Consider the following 20,016-nt stretch of genomic DNA (forward strand, 5'->3'; position numbering starts at 1 on the left):
CCGAGCCAAGGTGTGTCCCATTTCGCTGACGACCCTCCTGGCTCCGCCCACCGACATCCTATTAAGGAAAACAAGAGCAAAGAGAAATAATTTGGCAGACAGAGTGAGAGGGTCATCACACATCACTAAGGGTCTATCATGGTCCAAACACACCAGCACAGTTGCGAAGAGGGCACGACAACGCCTTTTCCCCCTCCAGGAGGCTGAAAAGATTTTTCATGGGACCTCAGATTCTCAAAAAGTTCGACAGCTGCACCCTCGAGAGGATCTTGACTGGCTGCATCACTACTTGGTATGGCAACAATTTGGCATCCATAGTGGGTAGTGTGTACGGCCCAGTACATCATTGAGGCCAAGCTCCCTGCCATCCATAACCTCTATACCAGTTGGTGTCAGAGGAAGGCCCAAAAAATTGTCAAACACTCCAGCCACCCAAGCTACAGACTGTTCTCTCTGCTACTGCACAGCAAGCAGTACCAATGCACCAAGTCTGGAACCAACAGGACCATGAACAGCTTCTACCCCTAGGCCATAAGACTTCTTAACAAAACTGCTAAATAGCTAATCAAATTACTTCCCGGACTACCTGCATTGACCCTTTTTGCACTAACTCGCTTGCACTGACTCTATGTACACATACTGGACCCTAACCACACACTCACACATACTTACACTGACACCCCAACACACACATACACACACTGCATAAGCCCACAAAAACACAACATGCACACACATGTAAACTGATGCCACACACTCTAACACACACACACACACACTTTCACACTCAGTGTAACCGATGTGAAATCGCTAGCTAGTTAGCGGTGGTGGGTGCTAATAGCGTTTTGATCGGTGACGTCACTCGCTCTGAGACCTTGAAGTAGTGGTTCCCCTTGCTCTGCAAGGGCCGCAGCTTTTGTGGAGCGATGGGTAACGATGCTTCGTGGGTGTCTGTTGTTGATGTGTGCAGAGGGTCCCTGGTTCGCGCCCGGGTCGGGGTGAGGGGACGGACTAAGGTTATACTGTTACATTGATGCTGCTCATTGACTCGTTACTGGTACTCGCTGTACAGTATATGGCCATGTTATTTTTACTCATTATTTGTATTCGTTATTCATTATGTATTTTTTTTCCCTGTGTTACTATTTATGTGTTTTATCTTATCTTTAACTCTGTATTGTTGAAAATGGACCCGTAAGTAAGCGTTTCACTGTTCTTCTACACCTGTTGTCTACAAATCACGTGACAAATAACATTTGATTTTATTGGAAAGTTCTTCTGCACAAAGCAGAGATGCCATCGGGGCCTGTTGTCAGGTTGCTTAAAGAGTCTCTAGGGTTACATTTTAACTTGGGGTCACAACCATCATTAACAAATGTGTTGAGCAATGAAGTATGCAGAAGTCAGTTGCCTGTAGCTATTGCTACTCTGACTTTGGGGCGAAGCAGTATATACCGTCATCTTTGCTATATCACACATACTCAAGTCCACCCTGTTTGCGCTAGCAGGGTCTAGCCTAATCAAAAGTCAAATTTCCCCTCTTGCATTGCTGGAAGCTATTATTACTGTGACTTGTACTGTATATGGATAATATTCTAGAATAGAAATTATATGAGGCCGTCTGCTCTCTTTAAACGTCCTTTATTTCAAATAGTGATGTTCCAGATGCGTATCAAAATAAAGAATAGTGGAAGAGTGTGTGCTGGTCCCCATATCTTCTAATATTCTGTAATAATAATATGTAAGAACATGGACTGTTGCACATCATTGCAAACGAAAATGTGTCGTTAGGACGTCCCCGGAACATCAGTAGGTTGTGTCATGGTCGCCGGGATGTCCTTAAGACGTCCACTGTTTGCTTATATGTTTTTATACTTTTCTACTGGATATTTATTGCACTTAAAGACAAAAAACCTGTCAACTTTACCATGCTGCCTTTTTCTATATCTCTGAAAGCTTGTACATTTAATCCCACCAACAGAGGTAGTGATGATTTCAGTATTTCATTTCATCCCGCCATACACCTCTGTGAGCCAATCAGAAAGATTCACAGAAATGCTTTTATTCATTTATTCTCTCCATTTAAATGTATACAGTTCCGTCCTTGAGCTGTTCTTGTCTATTGTCGCAGAAATGCCTTGGCATTTAGCCTGGAGGAACGCACGCAGTGCATCTGCCATTTCATCTGGTGGCTACTTTCAGCCAGCTTTATCTCATTCTTGATACCATGTCTTGTTTTGAGATGTTTTGCCTGTCGTCGCATGACGTCTATGCTAATATGGTTCAAAATTCGCTAGCTATTCAACAAGTGTAAGGATGTGTTTAAGAGACAAGTGCTCATTGTGCAAACATATATGTTTTCAAATAAAAATTGGAGACAAAATATAGTTTACATGTTGTCAAGAATCTTAGGCCAACGCTGTCTGTTTCGCTACATAGTTGTGCACACGTTGGTTTTGTTGCTAAACAATGCAGGCAAAGATATTTATAACTAACCCAAGATAGTTAATTGATGTCATTTACGGTGGGAGCAAATTAATTGCATAGCGGGCAGAATACACAAGAAGGTGGACAAAGCCACACACAAGCTAGCGTTGTAGCATATATTTCAATTCAAATCAAATTTGATCAGTCATATGCGCCGAATACAACAGGTGTGGACCTTACAGTGAAATGCTTACTTACGAGCCACTAACCAACAATGCAGTTTTTAAAAAATGATTCAGAATAAGAAATAAAAGTAATAAGTAATTAAAGAGAAGCAGTAAAATAACAATAGCGAGACTATATACAGGAGGGTACCGGTACAGTCAATGTGCGGGGCACCGGTTAGTTGAGATAATATGTACATGTAGGCAAAGATATTAAAGTGACTATGTATAGATGATAACAACAGAGAGTAGCAGCGGTGTAAAGGGGGGGGGGGGGCAATGCAAATAGTCTGGGTGGCCATTTGAATAGATGATCAGGAGTCTTATGGCTTGGGGTAGGAGCTGTTAAGAAGCCTCTTGGACCTAGACTTGGCGCTCCGGTAACATTGTCGTGCAGTAGCAGAGAGAACAGTCTATGACTAGAGTGGCTAGAGTCTTTGACAATTTTTAGGGTCTTCTTCTGACACCACCTGGTATAGAGGTCCTGGATGGCAGGAAGCTTTGCCGCAGTGATGTAATGGGCCGTACGCACTACCCTCTGGCATCCTCCCTATATATAAGTCGTGCCTGGCCATGCAGTCATGAGTGAACAGGGAGTACAGGAGGGGACTGAGCACGCACCCCTGAGGGGCCCCTGTTGGGATCAGCGTGGCGGATGTGTTGTTACCTACCCTTACCACCTGGGGGCAGCCCGTTAGGAATTCCAGGATCCAGTTGCGAGGGAGGTGTTTAGTCCAAGGGTCCTTAGCTTATTGATGAGCTTTGAGGGCACCATGCTGTTGAATGTTGAGCTGTAGTCATTGAATAGCATTCTCACATAGGTGTTCCTTTTGTCCAGGTGGGAAAGGGCAGTGTGGAGTGCAATAGAGATTGCATAATCTGTGGATCTGTTAGGGCGGTATGCACATTGGAGTGGGTCTAGGGTTTCTGGGATAATGGTGTTGATGTGAGCCATGACCAGCCTTTCAAAGCACTTCATGGCTACAGACATGAGTGCTACTGGTCGGTAGTCATTTAGGCAGGTTACCATAGTGTTCTTGGGCACAGGGACTATGACGGTCTGCTTAAAACATGTAGGTATTACAGACAGGGAGAGGTTGAAAATGTCAGTGAAGACACTTGCCAGTTGGTCAGTGCATGCTCGCAGTACACGTCCTGGTAATCCGTCTGACCCTGCTGCCATGTGAATGTTGAACTGTTTAAAGATCTTACTCACATCGGCTGCGGAGAGCATGATCACACAGTCTTCCGAAGCAGCTGGTGCTCTCATGCATGTTTCAGTGTTATTTGCCTCGAAGTGAGCATAGAAGTAGTTTAGCTAATTTGATAGACTTGTGTCACTAGGCAGCTCTCGGCTCTGCTTCCCTTTGTAGTCTGTAATGGTTTGCCACATCCGACGAGCATCGGAGCCGGTGTAGTATGATTCGATCTTAGTCCTATATTGACGCTTTGCCTGTTGATGGTTCGTCAGAGGGCAGAGCGGGATTTCTTATACGCTTTCGGGTTAGAGTCACGCTCCTTGAAAGCGGCAGCTCTAGACTTTAGCTCAGTGAGGATGTTGCCTGTAATCCATGGCTTCTGGTTGGGGTATGTACGTACAGTCACTGGGGGGAGGACGTTATCGATGCACTTATTGATGAAGCCAATGACTTATGTGATGTACTCCTCAATGCCATCGGAGGAATCCCGGAACATATTCCAGACTGTGCTTGCAAAACTGTCCTGTAGATTAGCATCTGCTTCATCTGACAACTTTTTTTATTGATCGAGTCACTGGTGCTTCCTGCTTCAATTTTTTAATGTAAGCAGAAATCAGGAGGATAGAATTATGGTCAGATTTGTCAAATGGAGGGTGAATGAGAGCTTTGTATGCATCTCTGTGTGTGAAGTCAAGGTGGTCCAGAGTTTCTTTTCCCTCTGGTTGCATCTTTAACATGCTGAAAGAAATTTGGTATGACAGATTTAAGTTTCCCTGCATTAAAGTCCCCAGCTTCTAGGAGCGCAGCCTCTGGGTGAGCGTTTTCCTGTTTGCTGATGGCGGAATACAGCTCATTCAGTGCGGTCTTCGTGCCAGCATCGGTCTGTGGTGGTATGTAGACAGCTACAAAAACATTCAGATGAAAACTCTCTAGGTAGAAAGTGTGGTCTACAGCTTATCATGAGATACAAAAATGACTAAATGTTGATCAAACAAGCTCCCTTTTCAGAAAGAGATTTCTAAAGCACATACAAGTTTCTAAGGTTTCTAAAGCACATACAAGTTTCTAAGGTTTCTAAAGCACATACAAGCACCTTTGTTCCACAAAATTCAAGTTGTTTGGGGAAAATATTATTAATATTTTATTCTATTATATTCTTATTGTACAATATATGTGTTGACTTATCAGTGCAGGGGAATGTACGTGTGTCTTATCTGTTAAAGTAACAAATTAACAAACTATTGATTGTATTTGTATGGTACAGCCAAGTAGTCTATAGGCTGACCGACCAGTAACATAAATAAACTCAAAATGACTATTATGTTATTTTGAAATAACATAACAAGAAATAGAGGAAAATGGGACTGTTTGAAAGGGATCATATAAACATTGCCTGTTTTTCTTTTACTGGCAAAAGGCTGTGAATTCTGTGTCAATTAGGTATTATATGGATAATCATGTTGATTCATGTGTGTCAGTAATATGCAAATAATTGTCCACTTATGAATTTGACAGTATAGGTGTAATTTCCCCAGCCCCATCATTTACCTTATTGTAAACAAGGTGGCAGGAATGCTGACATTACAGATCGTGCCTTTAAATGAACTAGATAACCTGAAGATACAAGTGGGCTGTCATTCATGGCATGGACAATATATCTTCACATTAGGCCACTCATACAGCAGATAAACTCATACGAAGGGTTGTTGTTCCTTGTGTCATCAAGTCAACAAGGTGAAAAGTTTATACACCAATAGGTGTGTCGTCGGCCAGAAAACTTTGAAGCGGAAGAAGGAAAGTGTTAATGGGAAACATGGGAAATGTAGGGCGGTAACGCATCAAATTGAATGCCCACCGCCGTTAAACCTCATAGAAGAAGAAGATGGGAAATGTAGTTTAGATGCGGAGTCTGGGGTCGCCATCATCATCACGCGTGGTTTTCCCCCGATGTTCAACCAGTGACGATATCCGCAGGCATTAGGTGTTTGTTTTACGAATAAGTACTTGACGTAGATTTGCTTTGTTTCGATTGTCATTTTATTTAGTTTTTTTTGCCAGTGTATTTGCTTCCATTCATCGTCTCCGTTCGCGGGGAACTCAGAGGTAACGTTAGGTAGCATGTTAAATTGACTTGCTAATTATGAAACGTTACGTTAGCTACGGTAGTTGCTAGCTACCATGCGGGGTTAAACTATTTCGATATCTAGCTACTATAGCTGACAAAAAAAATATAATGACCTGACTGCTGTACAAATAACGTTAGATTCCTATATTATTTTGATGCATTCCACAAGTGTATAGCGCACTGTAGCTGCCTACGTTAGTTGCTAGCTAGCCTAGATAGAAGGCCTATTTGGGCCAAAGTTTGGCCCGTAAGGCAGGGGGCTCGTTCCAAGCCTTGGTTCGATCCTTGTGGTTACTGGGGGAGATGACGCTCACAAATAGTGTGTTTGTCAAAACGTTGTCTTTTATAAGTGCATTAACTAGCTAGTCAGGTAACGTTAACAACTGATTTCGACGTATTGCCCGCTAGTTCGCCAACGTTAGTTATTTCGCTAGCTAGATATCCACGATTCATTGTAGCCGGCCATTTGCTCCTACTACTAGTTTAGTGCGTAACGTTAGCTAAATAAGTTAGCTAGCTCGCTATCTCAGTTTCTGACCAATCTCATACTATTAACGTTAGCTAGCTATGCTTGTTTGTCTCTTTCCTGTTGCAAAGTGTTGTGGTATGGTACAGCACTAGCTAGTTAACGTTAATTGGTTACCTAGAGATTGGTGGGTTCAAAAGCAGGTCACTGTTTTTTTAAATAATTTTTTGGGCTAGCTATCGGTGACTATATTACTACTAAGCTAACTGTTGTATTCAGGAAGTAAACAGAATTTCAAATACCAAATGTTTATTATACTTCCTGAATTAAATCATTATTGACCCCAACTAGGTGTTTGGCGTTTATTACAGTGTAGCCTAGTTTGGAATCTCTTCTATATCATCAATATGGTTTATAGGGGAGGAGGTTGGAGCCAATCCACTCCCATTTAGTCTTTATTGGCATGCCTAACTCCATAGTGCAGAGTGGATGGCTTATGATACTATGACCAACATTTATTTTACAATAGTGTACTTCCTGATTTGTAGGCTGTCAATTCTGTTCTGTTCGGGACTGACAAATAAGCCTACCCTCTATCATTCCAGTCCCCATCATTTTAATACTCTCACTTATCTGACCATTGTCCTGTCTCTCTCCACAGAGGAGCCATGTACAACGGCATTGGCCTGACCACGCCACGAGGCAGCGGCACCAACGGCTATGTGCAGCGCAACCTGTCGAGCGTGCGGGCAAAGCGTCCACGGGACGAGCGCGGCGGCGAGCGAGACGAGAAGGACCGTGAGAGGCTGGAGAGCCAGCTGAACCGTCAGCCCAACGCCGAGATCCTGGAACACCAGAGAAAGAGGCAACTGGAGGTCAAGTGTGCAGAGCTGCAGGACATGATGGAAGAGCAGGGGTAAGAAAGAGGGATGGGTGGATAGGTGAGGGAGGTATGGGCAGGGGTGGGGGGAGAGGAAAGAGTGAGAGAGGGGATTTAATTAAGCTGGCCAGTGTTGCACTGGGCTGTGGCCCGTCATGTGACCGGATGAAGCCCCTGAGGAAGGCGTGCCCTGGTCAAATTGAACGGTAATCTGCACCGCTCTGTCATATTGTCAACTATGCAGCATGTTGTTCAGAAACATCTGTTTTCTATAAAATGTATATGTTTACATTTTCAGGCTAGTTTCCATTGGGAAGGCAGGTGAAGCAATCACTTTCATATGTGGACACAGAATCCTACTCATTACTCCACATGCTTAACCAATGTCACTTTTTTGGGGGGAGTCGATGTCGGCCAGAGTGGGGGCCCTGGTTCACGCCGGGGAAGCAGTCTGGTTCCAAAACGAATGCAGTCACTTTTCACCCAGTGCAAACTCCAGGCAGCCGGACCATTTTAATCAATTCCCCTCAGAGAGGAATGGGAGGGACTGAAATATTTGGAGAGAAAAGGGTGAAGATACGGGGTGCAGAAGGGGAGAGTTAGCTGCTGAGTCTTATCTGTGTGTGTGTGTTGGATGACAGGTATTCCGCTGAGGAGATTGAAGAGAAGGTGAACAGCTTCCGCATGATGCTGCAGGAGAAGCAGGAGCCGCCTTTGGCCCCCACCGAGAGACCATTGTAAGTACACTCCACCACAGATCACTGAAGAGTAATGAAACTAGTGAAACCACCACAGATCTGGCCATCACTATGGACTAGTGACATTTCTACTGCAGACTACTACAGACCATCATGGCTGCACAAACTTTAAATCAACTCAAATCCGGCTTTATTTATGCAGCACATTTCAGACATGGGAGAATCTAAGAAAATAAAAACTGAAATATTTACTCAACAAAGAGGATAAAAAAACAAGAATTAACAAAAAAAACTGAATGACTAAAAAGCACCCTAAGGAAAAGTAAAGCTAAAAAGGTGTCTGTCTTTTTAAAAAGATCTCTTACAATGTCAAAAGTTTCAGTCCCCTTCAGGTTCTCAGGCTGGGGGCATAGTAACTCTAGGCTGCCTGGCCATGCCTCTTGGTCCTAGTCTTTGGTATAGTTAAACGGCAAGTGCCAGGGGACCTACTGGGTACATACCTTTAAAAGCATGTCTAACATGTATTGGGGTGCACAGTTGTGGATTGATGATAAAACAAAGACAACAGAAGAATCTTAATGTATTTTAAAACTCACAGGCAGCCAGTGCAGAGACCTTAAAACCGGTGTAATGTGTGCTCTCTGGCTGGTCTTGGTCAGTACCCGTGCTGCAGCATCCTGTATGTTTTGCAGTTGACCAATGGCATCCTTGGGTAGACCAGACAGGAGAGCATTACAGTTGTCAAGCCTGCTTATAATAAAAGTGGATGATGAGTCTCTGTATCAGCCTGAGAGAGAAATGGCTGCACTGTGACAATGTTCCTCAGGTGTTAAAAGTCTGTTTTGGTCACATAAAGGTTAAAAAATATATATTTTTATTTCATTTTATTTAACTAGGCAAGTCAGTTAAGAACAAATTCTTATTTTCAATGATGGCCTAGGAACAGTGGGTTAACTGCCTGTTCAGTGGCAGAACGACAGATTTATACCTTGTCAGCTCAGGGGTTTGAACTTTTAACCTTCCGGTTACTAGTCCAACACTCTGACCACTAGGCTACCCTGCCGCCCCGAATCATACACTCCTAATGTGTAATTCGAAATTGAGTTCACAATCTAATATACCACCTTGGTTTTTTACCTGGTGTTTGGTCTTTATTGCCTGTGAATTAAAATGTGCGGCCAGATACTCTCTGTGCTTTGGCTCCAGAAATAAGTACCTCGGTCTTGTCTTGGAGCTAAAATCCTCTTGTGACTGAAATGTAAAGTTGTGTATAGTCTGCTTAGCAGTGAAAATCAATGCTGTGCTTTCTGATGAAGCTGCCAAGGAGTAAAATATACAGTTGGAGTCAGAAGTTTACCTGCACCTTAGTCAAAAACATTTTAACTCAGTTTTTCACAATTCCTGATATTTAATCCTAGTACAAATTCCCACAATAAGGTGGGTGAATTTTGAACCATTCCTCCTGACAGAGCTGGTGTAACTGAGTCAGGTTTGTAGGCCTCCTTGCTTCAACACGCTTTTTTTAGTTCTGCCCTCAAATTTTCTATGGGATTGAGATGGCCACTCCAATACCTTGACTTTGTCATCCTTAAGCCATTTGCCACAACTTTGGAAGTATGCTTGGGGTCATTGTCCATTTGGAAGACCCATTTGCGACCAAGCTTTAACTTCCTGACTGATGTCTTGAGATGTTGCCTCAATATATCCACATAATTTTCCTTCCTCGTGACACCATCTATTTTGTGAAGTGCACCAGACCCTCCAGCAGCAAAGCACCCCCCAACATGATGCTGCCACCGTGCTTCATGGTTGGATGGTGTTCTTCGGCTTGCAAGCCCCCCCTTTTTTCCTCCAAACACAACGATGGTCATTATGGTCAAACAGTTCTATTTTTGTTTCATCAGACCAGAGAACATTTCTCCAAAAAGTACAACCTTTGTCCCCATGTGCAAACCGTAGTCTGGCTGTTATATGGCGGTTTTGGAGCAGTGGCTTCTTCCTTGTTGAGCGGCCTTTCAGGTTATGTCGATATACGACTCGTTTTACTGTGGATATCGATACTTTTGTACCTGTTTCCTCCAGCATCTTCACAGGGGGCTTTGCTGTTGTTCTGGTATTAATTTATACTTTTTGCACCAAAGTAGCGTTCTGTCTCCTAGAGATGAACGATCTCCTTCCTGGGCAGTATGACAGCTGCGTGGTCCCACGGTGTTTATACTTGCACACTAGTGTTTGTATAGAATAGCATTGTACCTTCAGGCATTTGGAAATTGCTCCCAAGGATGAACCAATTATTTTTCTGAGGTCTTGGCTAATTTCTTTTGATTTTCCAATGATGTCAAGCAAAGAGGCACTGAGTTTGAAGGTAGGCCTTGAAATACATCCACAGGTACACCTCCAATTGACTCAAATGATGTCAATTCGCTTATCAGAAGCTTTTAAAGCCATGACATCATTTTCTGGAATTTTCCAAGCTGTTTAAAGGCGTAGGCAACTTAATGTATGTAAACGTCTAACCCACTGGAATTGTGATACAGTGAAATAATCTGTAAACAATTGTTGTAAAAAATTACTTGTCATGCGCAAAGTAGATGTCTTAACCGACCTGCCAAAACTATAGTTTGTGAACAAGAAATTTGTGGAGTGGTTGAAAAGTGAGTTTTAATGACTCCAACCTAAGTGTATGTAAACCTCTGACTTCAACTGTATAAACTGAACAGTACCAGACCCCAAATTGAACCTTGTGGAACCCCGCGCCGTGATAAGTATTTTCTGAGTTATGTTCACCAAGGGTGACAAACTCTCGACCAGTTAAATGGGTCCTAAACCAATTTAGAACTGGACCAGAGAGGCCAACCAACCTCTCCAATCTGTCCACAGTCTCGGTCAACAGTCTCAAATGCACCACTTAAATCCAAGGACAGAATGGAGAGGTGGGTTGGCCTCGCCCTTGGCGTAATCGGTAAAGCAGTGATTTGGTGGCCTATACGGGATTTTGGCCAACACCGGTGGCTGAAATTGAAACACTATAGCATGCTGCTTGAAAGACCCAACGTCACCAAATGAAATGTGCTTACAGCTGAGACCATAAATAGAAATAGATGCGGTCCCCACCCTTTTTCCTTTTAATGATAGTGTGAAAAGCTGTAGTCTGAGGGGAGAGTCTCTACAGTCAGCCATGTGTCAGTGTGAAACATGAAATCAACTTTGCGCTCAGTAATGAGGTCATTCACGAGAGAGGTTTTACTAGTGATTGCATTTAAGAGTGTCATATTCAATGTGTGGGCAGCTCTTCACCTGGGGCATCTGCCTAGAGGTAACCAATGGAATAACAACCAAATTATTAACGTTACAGCCACGTTTTCTGACTGTCTCCAACCTATCAGAATGGTACGAGGTGAGTTTGTATAAACTCACTAGAAAGCAGAGTTAAAGGAACATAAAATTAGGTTACTTGCAATAACCAAAGTGCCATTGTTGTCGGAGTTGATATTGTTTCCTCTTCTGCTTATTCTGACAGGGAGAACTGGAGCTCTACCAGACCCTGTCTGTCAGTCTCTAAAACAGTTTGATGTTGCTGTAAATTGGAACCCCTGCGGTTAGGGGGAATCCCATCCCTTTAAAAAAGTTCTGGTTGCGCCCACAAAAACACATTCCTGTCGTTGCAAAGTTTCTTCAGGTACTCGTTTTGGGCAAAGAGTCGGCTGAAATGTTCCTAACCCCTTCGGTAGCACAGGAGAGGGCCAGAGATAATTATTATCTTCCCTCTGCTAGCAAGAGTCTTTAAAAAAACATGTGTAGTTCTCCCTCAGATTGCCTAAAACGAAGGTTGTTTAAACCTACGTGAGTGACGATGGTGTCTATTGGAGTAGTTGACCAGAACCGGGGGCAGGAGAGTTGATGTCATGGACACGGGCTCCTGGGTGACAGTGGACCTTAGTCGGTCTGTCAGACCAACATCTCTCACCATCGAGCTGCCCACAAGGATTGTGGTAGTGATGGAATCCGATGGAGAAACAACCTGCTGAACTGTGATGGCTATCAGGCTGTTGGTATACACCCATGCTCCGTGCGGATTCCGGGGGCTGCTAGGTCCACCTCAAGCGGTGTGAAGCTGTTTGATGGCTGGATCGGATTTCTCTGCTAGGTGGGTGACCTAACTGCCTCCCCGATCTCCTACGCCTATGTCCAATCTCCCATGGGGCCGCGGAGTTGAGCTTCACATTTGTCCGTTGGATTGGGACAGATCAACTCTGCCCGACTCAACAGCTTTGCTATAGCAGCCATTTAAAACAGAGATTTGGGTTGCCTGGGTTTCAGCAAGGTCGGTGTACATAGAAATCAGGGTTTTCTTTTCTCGCAGTCAAGCTAACAGCCGGAGGATCTCTTCCCTAAGCTGCTTGATGCTGGTGCATTTAGGGCAGACTAATCCTTGTCCATTTTCCACTTCCACCTTGTGATTGTGTGGAAATCATCTCACACCTGAAGCATTTGTGCCCAGCCTGGGATGAAAACACTGGTGGGCTAGCACTGCTGATGTTCGCCTGCTCCACATGGCTAGCAGCTAACTGGAATCCGGGACACAAACTTGCAGTCCAAGGCGCAAAGACTGACCACATTGCAGAATCAATAGCAATAAAAACAGCAAACCGAGTGTAAGCAGTGAAGTGTTCTGTTGCTTGGTGACGTGGCGCTTCCTACAGTTGCTGACCATTGAACAAGGTGGCGAAACACCACTGTTCCACTCTTTGGGGAGTAACCTAGCGTGACAATAATAGGACCTATTGAACAATGCCCCGCACCACCCTTTCTCTCTCAGGGCGACAGAGACTCACGCCCTGGCTGCAGCCAATCAGCAGAAGAACGACCGGCTGAAGGCGGCGTTCGGCATCGCCACGGACTATGTAGATGGCTCCTCCTTCCATCCGGAGCGCAAGGAGCGAGAGAAGGAGAAGAGGGAGCAGGAGAGGCTGGAGAGGGAGAAGCAACAGCATCAGAAATATGCGTAAGTCGGGGGGGGGTCTCGTAGCTAGCTAGCCTTTCTCGTGTAACTCTGATTTTCCTTTGTTATACCCTTCTGTTACTTACCATCTCTTTATTTCTCTCTCTTCCTCGCTGTCTCTCTCAGGCTGGTAGAAGAGTCAGAGGACTCGGACTCCCCGGCCCGAAAACAGAGCCGTAAGAAGAAAAGGAAGAAAAACAAGAACAGAGACAGGTGAGAGAAGATGGAGAAAGAATGAAATGAGACGGTCCTATTTCGTGTGCGTGCGTAAAAATAATGCACAGCTTGTTTGATCGACATGTCACTTTACTCTCTTCTCTTCAGCTCAGAGAGCCCTTCCCCCTCTCCTAGACGGGTGAAAAAAATGAAAAAGAAGAAAAAGAAAAGGTTTACCGGTCGTTTTTTTCCCCCCCTTCATTTTGCAGTCGGTGAATGGACTTCATGTCCAGCGTAGTGTCACAATGTTGCTAGTTATTTCAGAACATCTCAATTGCAGTGGATCAGAACCTCTTGTGTAAGAGATGTGTGCGCTTACAGCTTGACGATCACCTGTGCTCGCAAGGACTCCTTAGGGCTCAGACACGCTAATACAATTTGCTGGCCCAGAGTACTTAGCACCTCTGAACGTAATTTGCGCACCGGTTTTACATGTGGAATCGCGTACAGCGGGTGTTCCATGAAAAAACAAAGTGTGCTGAACGATTGACAGACAAACGCTAGATTCACGTTCGGGGTGATGTGTGTGAGCCTTTACCCTTTTTTCAGCTTAATGAAGAAAGACTCTGTTCTCTGTTCTAGGGATGGGTCGGAAGAAAAGGATGACAAAGATAGGTGGGTCCTACAGAACTTGGGTCCTACAGAACGTGGGTCCTACAGAACGTGGTTTATAGTGTGTGTGTACTAAAATACTTTCTTTGTTCCCCATCTCAGCTCCTCAGACGAGAAGCAGGCGTCTAAGAAAAAACGCAAGAGAAGTGAAAATGAGACTCCGCCCCAGAGTAAGACACGGCGCCATAGGAGTGGGTCCTCCAGCTCTGCTCACAGGTACTTCCGGATCACCAGAACAATTGGGGGTTGTAACTTACTCTAAATTCCTAGGTTTTCCACAAATCCCCGTCGAAGCTAGCGAACATTTGCAATCCTACTCGCATCGATTCAACCCCATGCTGTTATTCTATCTCTCATGCCATATCTCCATTTGATCAGCCAATCCCCTGCCCCGCTGAGAGAGAGGCAGAAGAACCAGCCTGTCAAGAGAGCAGAGGAGGGGAGAAAGGGGCTATCTCCTGACAGGAGGGGGCGTGGTCGCGAGGACGGGAGTCCACAGCGTTCGGGAGGCAGAGCGGTAAGACCACCTGTGATTGGTCTGGTGATCAGCTCCCTCTACCATTTCAAAACCTGCTTTGTGCCAATTGGGCATAATCAATGGCCTCCAGCACTCGCTAATTCTCTATTTTCTGCTCACCTCTCTCTCCTTACCTCCTTTTCCCTCTCAGAGATCTCCCAGGTATCCCAGCTCCCCTGAACGCCGAACGAGGGCAGACAAGGAACGGGAGAAGGAGCGACTGAAGGACAAAGAGAAAGGAAGAGAGAAGGAGCGTGAGAAAGTGAAGCCTACCAGAACGAGACACGACTCTTCTTCCCCCTCTCCTCCTCGACTGGAACGAGAGAAAGGCAGGCGCTCCAGAAGTGCAGAGAGGGAGCGAGAGAAGGATAGAGGAAAGGAGAGAACAATGCTGCAGAGGAGCAGACACGACTCTTCTTCATCCCCCTCTCCACCCCCGAAACAACTGGACACCAGGAAACAGAGGAGCGGAAAGGACAAACCACAAAGACGAGACTCCTCGTCTCCCTCTCCAGAAAGAGAGGGAGCAAGGAGAGGAAGGAGCGGAGAGGGGGAGCGAGGAAAGGAAAGAAATGCCCGAGCCCCAGCTGACAGAGAGAGGGGGAGGGGGAGTGAAAAAGAAGGATCTCCCCCTCGTCGAAAAAGTGATGGCGGGAGAGGTAGAAACTCATCCCGCGACTCCACATCCCCTGTCCCTCAGTCACCTCTCACCAATGGACGACAGAAAGAAAGGGAGCACGAGGGAAGGAGAGGGAAAGAGGGGAAACCGGAGGAGAGGGGGAAAGAGAGGAAACCGGAGGAGAGGGGGAAAGAGGGGAAACCGGAGGAGAGGGGGAAAGAGCGGAAACCGGAGGAGAGGGGGAAAGAGCGGAAACCGGAGGAGAGGGGGAAAGAGAGGGAGAGAGAATTGAGCAAAGAGCGGGAGGAGCAGAGGAAGCGGGAGATCGAAAGGGAAAAAGAGAGGGAGCGAAACCGAGATGGAGGGAGAGAGCGCGAGAGGTCCGGCAGACTGTCTTCTACCCAACAGCCATCGACCTGTTTGACTGAAGACCTCCGCGCAGAGCGAGAGGGTGAGGGGGAGAGGAGGGACAGAGAGAGGGGGGCAGGAGAGAAGGAGAGAAAAAGACAAGCAGAGGAGGACAACAGGCGGGAGAACAGAGACCGAAGCCTGCAGGAAAAGGAGCGAGAGAAGGAGTTGGAGAAGGCAAAGGAAAGAGAGAAGGAGAAGGCAAAGGAAAGAGAGAAGGAGAAGGCAAAGGAAAGAGAGAAGGAGAAGGCAAAGGAAAGAGAGAAGGAGAAAGTGAATGAGAGCAGCAGTAGCAGCGGGAGTGACAGTGACAGCTCTTCCTCATCCTCCGACTCATCCTCATCATCATCCTCTTCTTCCTCGTCCTCCGAGGGAGAGAAGCAAAAGGGAACCGTGGTGAGGAGCAGCCCAGTGAAAAAAGCCCTCCCCGCTCTCATCCCCCCTCCCACTGTAGGTGCTGCCTTCCAGAGGTATCTGGACAATGGGGGCAGTAAGAGCGCTTCAGAGAGTGACGGACAGAGAGCTACCGGGAGAGAGAAGGAACGGGAGAGAACAGGAGGGGACAGGTTCATGCTCTCTGAAAGGGAAAACCCGCCTCCTGCTCCCCAAAAAGCTCCTGTTTCCCAACTCCCCTCTGCTGCAGAGCGCTACCCCCTCACAGACAGAGAGAAGGAGCGAGGGAAGGGACAGGAGAGGTACAGCCCCACCGAGGTAGAGAGCTCCAGCCCTCCACCCTCTCCTCCCAGAAGAGGAGCCCCGCAAGGCGGAGGCGAGAGGTACTCCCCACTGAAGTGGAAAGAGAGAAGGAACGAGAGAAGGAGAGAGAGGGAGGGGTGAAGAGCCAGGCCAGGAGGGCAGAGCAGTACAGCCCCACTGAGCAGGAGAGAGAGTGGGAGAGGAGGAGGGCGCCCTCCCCAAAAGCCCCCGCAGCAGCAGTTGTCCCGCGGCCCTCCCCCCCTCGTCGCACCCCACCACGGCAGTACCAGGACCCCCCCACTTGCTCCCCCAGCCCCCGACGAAAAGCCGCCACCCGGAGAGCCTCCCCTCCGTCCCGCTCCCCGACTCGCCACTACGCCCCACGGCGGAGCCGCAGCCGGGAGGCAGAGCACAACCGAGAGAGGCAGAGAGCGAGGGATAGAGGGAGGGACCGTTCCAGAGACAGAGGAGCCAGAAGGAGCAGGTCGAGGAGTCCCAGAAGACGCAGTCCCCTCTACAGGTAGGACCAGGACCTATTCACACTAAATCAAACGCAACTCAACTATACACACATCAATCAAACATCACACACATTGGGGCAACTTCCTGCGTACATAAATCAATAATAACTCAATTCAAATCTGCCAAGACCTCAGGTTGCCAAACCAGATTCTGAATTGTTTATTTCATTTATATTTTGTATTTGTTTTCAGATCCCGGCGATCCCCCTCTCCCGTTCGACAAAGGAGAAGCAGTCACTCGCTATCCAGAGAAAGGCAGAGACACCAGGAGAGAGAGAAGAATAGAGAGCTGGAGAGGGCGAGGGAAAAAGAGCGGCAACGTGAAAAAGAGCAAGAGAGGCGAGAGCGCCAACCTCTTAAAGAGGTCCCCCCACCCCGTCGCTCACCCTCTTCATCTTCTCGTTCTTCTTCTTCCTCATCCCCATCCCCCTCTCCGGCCCGAGAGAGAAAGGAGCCGCCTGTAGAAAAGGTGATGAAACCAGCGGTAGAGAAAGACCGAAGAGGTGATAGAGAGGAGCGAGAGAAAGGGGAAGACAGAAGAAGGAAGGCTTGTTCCATCTCCTCACCGCTCCCCTCCAAGGAGACCAGTCCCCTTCCCAGCCAATCAGAAATCAGAGCCCACCCCAAAGAAACACGGCACTCTGACCCGCCCCGCTCCAGGTCGCCACAGGCCCTCAGCCATTCAGAGACCAGAGTCTCTCTACGAGATACCTCGAGGACCCAATCACCTGCGGTGCTCCCCACAAAAGGCTCTGCCCACCCCACAGACCGACCAGTCAGGACTGAAAACGGTGTGAGCGAGAAGGGGGTCAAAGAGAAAAAGAAAGGAAAGATGGGCAGCCCCAGCTCATCATCATCATCATCATCTTCCTCCTCCTCGTCATCTTCCTCTTCGTCTTCATCAGACAGTTCTGACTCTGATGCAGAGCAAGGAAAAGCGTAAGGAGTGTTAAATGACTGACATGTTTTTACATTTGGATCATAATATATTGAACATTGCCGATGGAGATGTGAGCTGAATAGAGCTGACATGATTCCTTTCTTTACAATGTCCCCCTCCTCTCTCTCTCCCAGAGGTGCCAGGATAGTGGCTGCCCATAGCTCTTCCTCCTCCTCCTCATCATCCTCTTCTGAAAGCGAGAAGGAAGACAAGAAAAAGAGGTAATGATGCTGACATAATGTTAACTACTTGTTACAGATCTATTCTTTAATGCTTCTAGTTATGATTCATGGAAATGACAATGTTATTTATTGTTATTCAAAAAGTCTGGAATATTTCTGTAACATACAGGAACCAGTTGATCTTTGACATTTGACATCTCTTCCAGCCCGGCGCGACCTCACAGAGTGCCAGCTGATTCGCTGAGAGACTCGCGCTCCCTCAGCTACTCTCCACCCAGACAGAGGCGACCTGCACATTCCCCACCCACCCGCAGGTCAGTAGCCAACTAGCCAATTTGAAGGCAAACATATTTCTGTGTTCCTATTGGACAAAACAGACTAATATTTAAAATGATTGACTCCAACAGAAGGTACAGGTTTCGAGAAATAAGTACATGTTAATGTTTTACGGAGGGAAAATTGACGTGATTCTCACCTAGCCATCTTAAGATGAATGCACTAGTTGTATAAGGTCTGCTAAATGACTAAAATGTAAATAAACTACTCTGTATGTCAATCGTGATTGTGGAGTTGTCTGTATTGATTTATTTGGTTATTCTTCCTCTTTTTTTCTAGGAGTGGCAGCAGGCAGTCCCCAAGCCGATCTCCAAGCAGTCGGAGAGGAAAATGACCCTTCACTCTGAAATGTAACTAACTCTCCCCCCCCAATCCTCAGATTTTTCCTAAACACTTCTGGGCTGGTTTGAACTGGACTGTACCATTGGATATTATAGGGAGGGGGAAGTTAAGGACATTTGATCTGTGAATGACCGAGTGAATTAAGCATTGTTGTTGATTCTGTGGCATGAGGATAGCACCACAGGAAGAGAGGCAGAATTTGAAACCCAACAGAGGCCAAGAGGTCTGCTTTTAGTCAAGGGTTTCTGTACATTTTGTTTTATGCTGTACTGTAAGGAAGAAATGTAACTGTAAATGTTAGGTGAGAGTCCGTGATAGGAAAGTAACCTCTGTGCAGACCCATACAGACTGGAGTGAAGCATTCCAGTATCAAAACACACACACACGCACACACAGTCCTATTAAATTATCTCACAACAACAAAGTAACGTTCACTGCGCTTTTTCTGCCCCTCTGTATTTGCGCATTCTACATGTAGATATGACTCATCTGTATTTTGGTTATCACCGAATGGATTACGTGCTGTTTCCATATATGTTGACTAGAAACTGCAACTCTTGGTTTGTTTCTCTTTGTGAAAATAAAAAGTTGTATCTTCATTTGTGTTGGCAGTGATTTGATTTTAAACCATGCAACCATTTGTAAGTAATTTCTGCAACCTAGAACTAAAATCTCGTTCCATTTTATGTTAAATACGTCTGTCCACAACGGATTCATTTGTAAGTAAACAGTGCAATTACTAACCAGGTTTCCATCCACGCTTTTTATGCGAAGAAACTACTGTAATCTGGTTGATCTTCTTTGAGAAACATTCTGATTTGATTTAATTTGGTTCAGTTCATTTGTACTTAAGTTACTATGTTGATGGAAACAACATTTGTTGGTAAACTTTCCAAATGTCGACAAAACACGCAATACAAGGTGGAATCTTTTTGTGTCAGTAAAATTAATTATGCGAGAATTGTAGGCGGAAACGCAGTTCTGCATATATCGCTATAATATACGTAAACTTGGAGTAACGAACGTGTTGTCCTCACTATTAATCGAAAGTGTCTCGAAGGGTGCAATTGCGGCCTGCAATTCAGTACGTTCCTTGTTATATATTGGTCCATTTTTAATCTATGACAGACAGGGCCAGTACAATAGGTGGCGTTAATGCAGAAGAACATTGGATGCCAGCCACCGCTGAACTCTACAGAAGGGGCGGGTACAGTTTCCCCGCAGCAGTTCTGCGAATGGCAGGTGTTAGGCAGACAGGCGCGAAGGACACTGCTAGTTTAGCCAGCTAGTACGGTACACAGCAGGCAGGAGGTGGAGGCGTTCATGCAGAAAACAAGGTGGTGCTTGAGGGAGGGGGGGGGGGGGCAGGAATATCCACATGCACACTTGGGAAAACATGCAGATTAGTAGGCTACAGATTAAATCAATGAATTTCACAGGGTGATGTGCTCAATTGAAGTGCTCAATTGATGCTCCTTTCCAATAAATATTGAAGGTCTGATTCTGGTCACCTAAAACCTTGACAAACTTTTACAGATGCACAATTGAGAGCATCCTGTCCTGCTGTATCACCACCTGGTACTGCAACTGCACTGCCCACAACAGT

The 20,016-nt window shown here is 46.0% G+C and overlaps 1 protein-coding gene across 1 annotated transcript; it reads left to right on the plus strand.

The window, feature by feature from the left end:
• The first annotated feature begins 5,733 nt into the window (after nt 1-5,733).
• Nucleotides 5,734-19,009, plus strand: srrm2 (serine/arginine repetitive matrix 2). The gene is given in 15 exon segments (XM_064988868.1): nt 5,734-5,953; nt 7,103-7,357; nt 7,963-8,058; nt 12,839-13,024; nt 13,148-13,234; nt 13,346-13,408; nt 13,820-13,852; nt 13,952-14,065; nt 14,228-14,366; nt 14,518-16,212; nt 16,215-16,609; nt 16,803-17,549; nt 17,685-17,771; nt 17,939-18,046; nt 18,348-19,009. Coding segments are annotated over 14 exon segments (4,053 nt in total). The 5' UTR covers nt 5,734-5,953; nt 7,103-7,109; the 3' UTR covers nt 18,403-19,009.
• The last annotated feature ends 1,007 nt before the right edge of the window (nt 19,010-20,016 follow it).

This window comes from Oncorhynchus masou, chromosome 15 (genome assembly GCF_036934945.1).
Source record: "Oncorhynchus masou masou isolate Uvic2021 chromosome 15, UVic_Omas_1.1, whole genome shotgun sequence".
In the NCBI taxonomy this organism is placed as follows: Eukaryota; Metazoa; Chordata; class Actinopteri; order Salmoniformes; family Salmonidae; genus Oncorhynchus; species Oncorhynchus masou.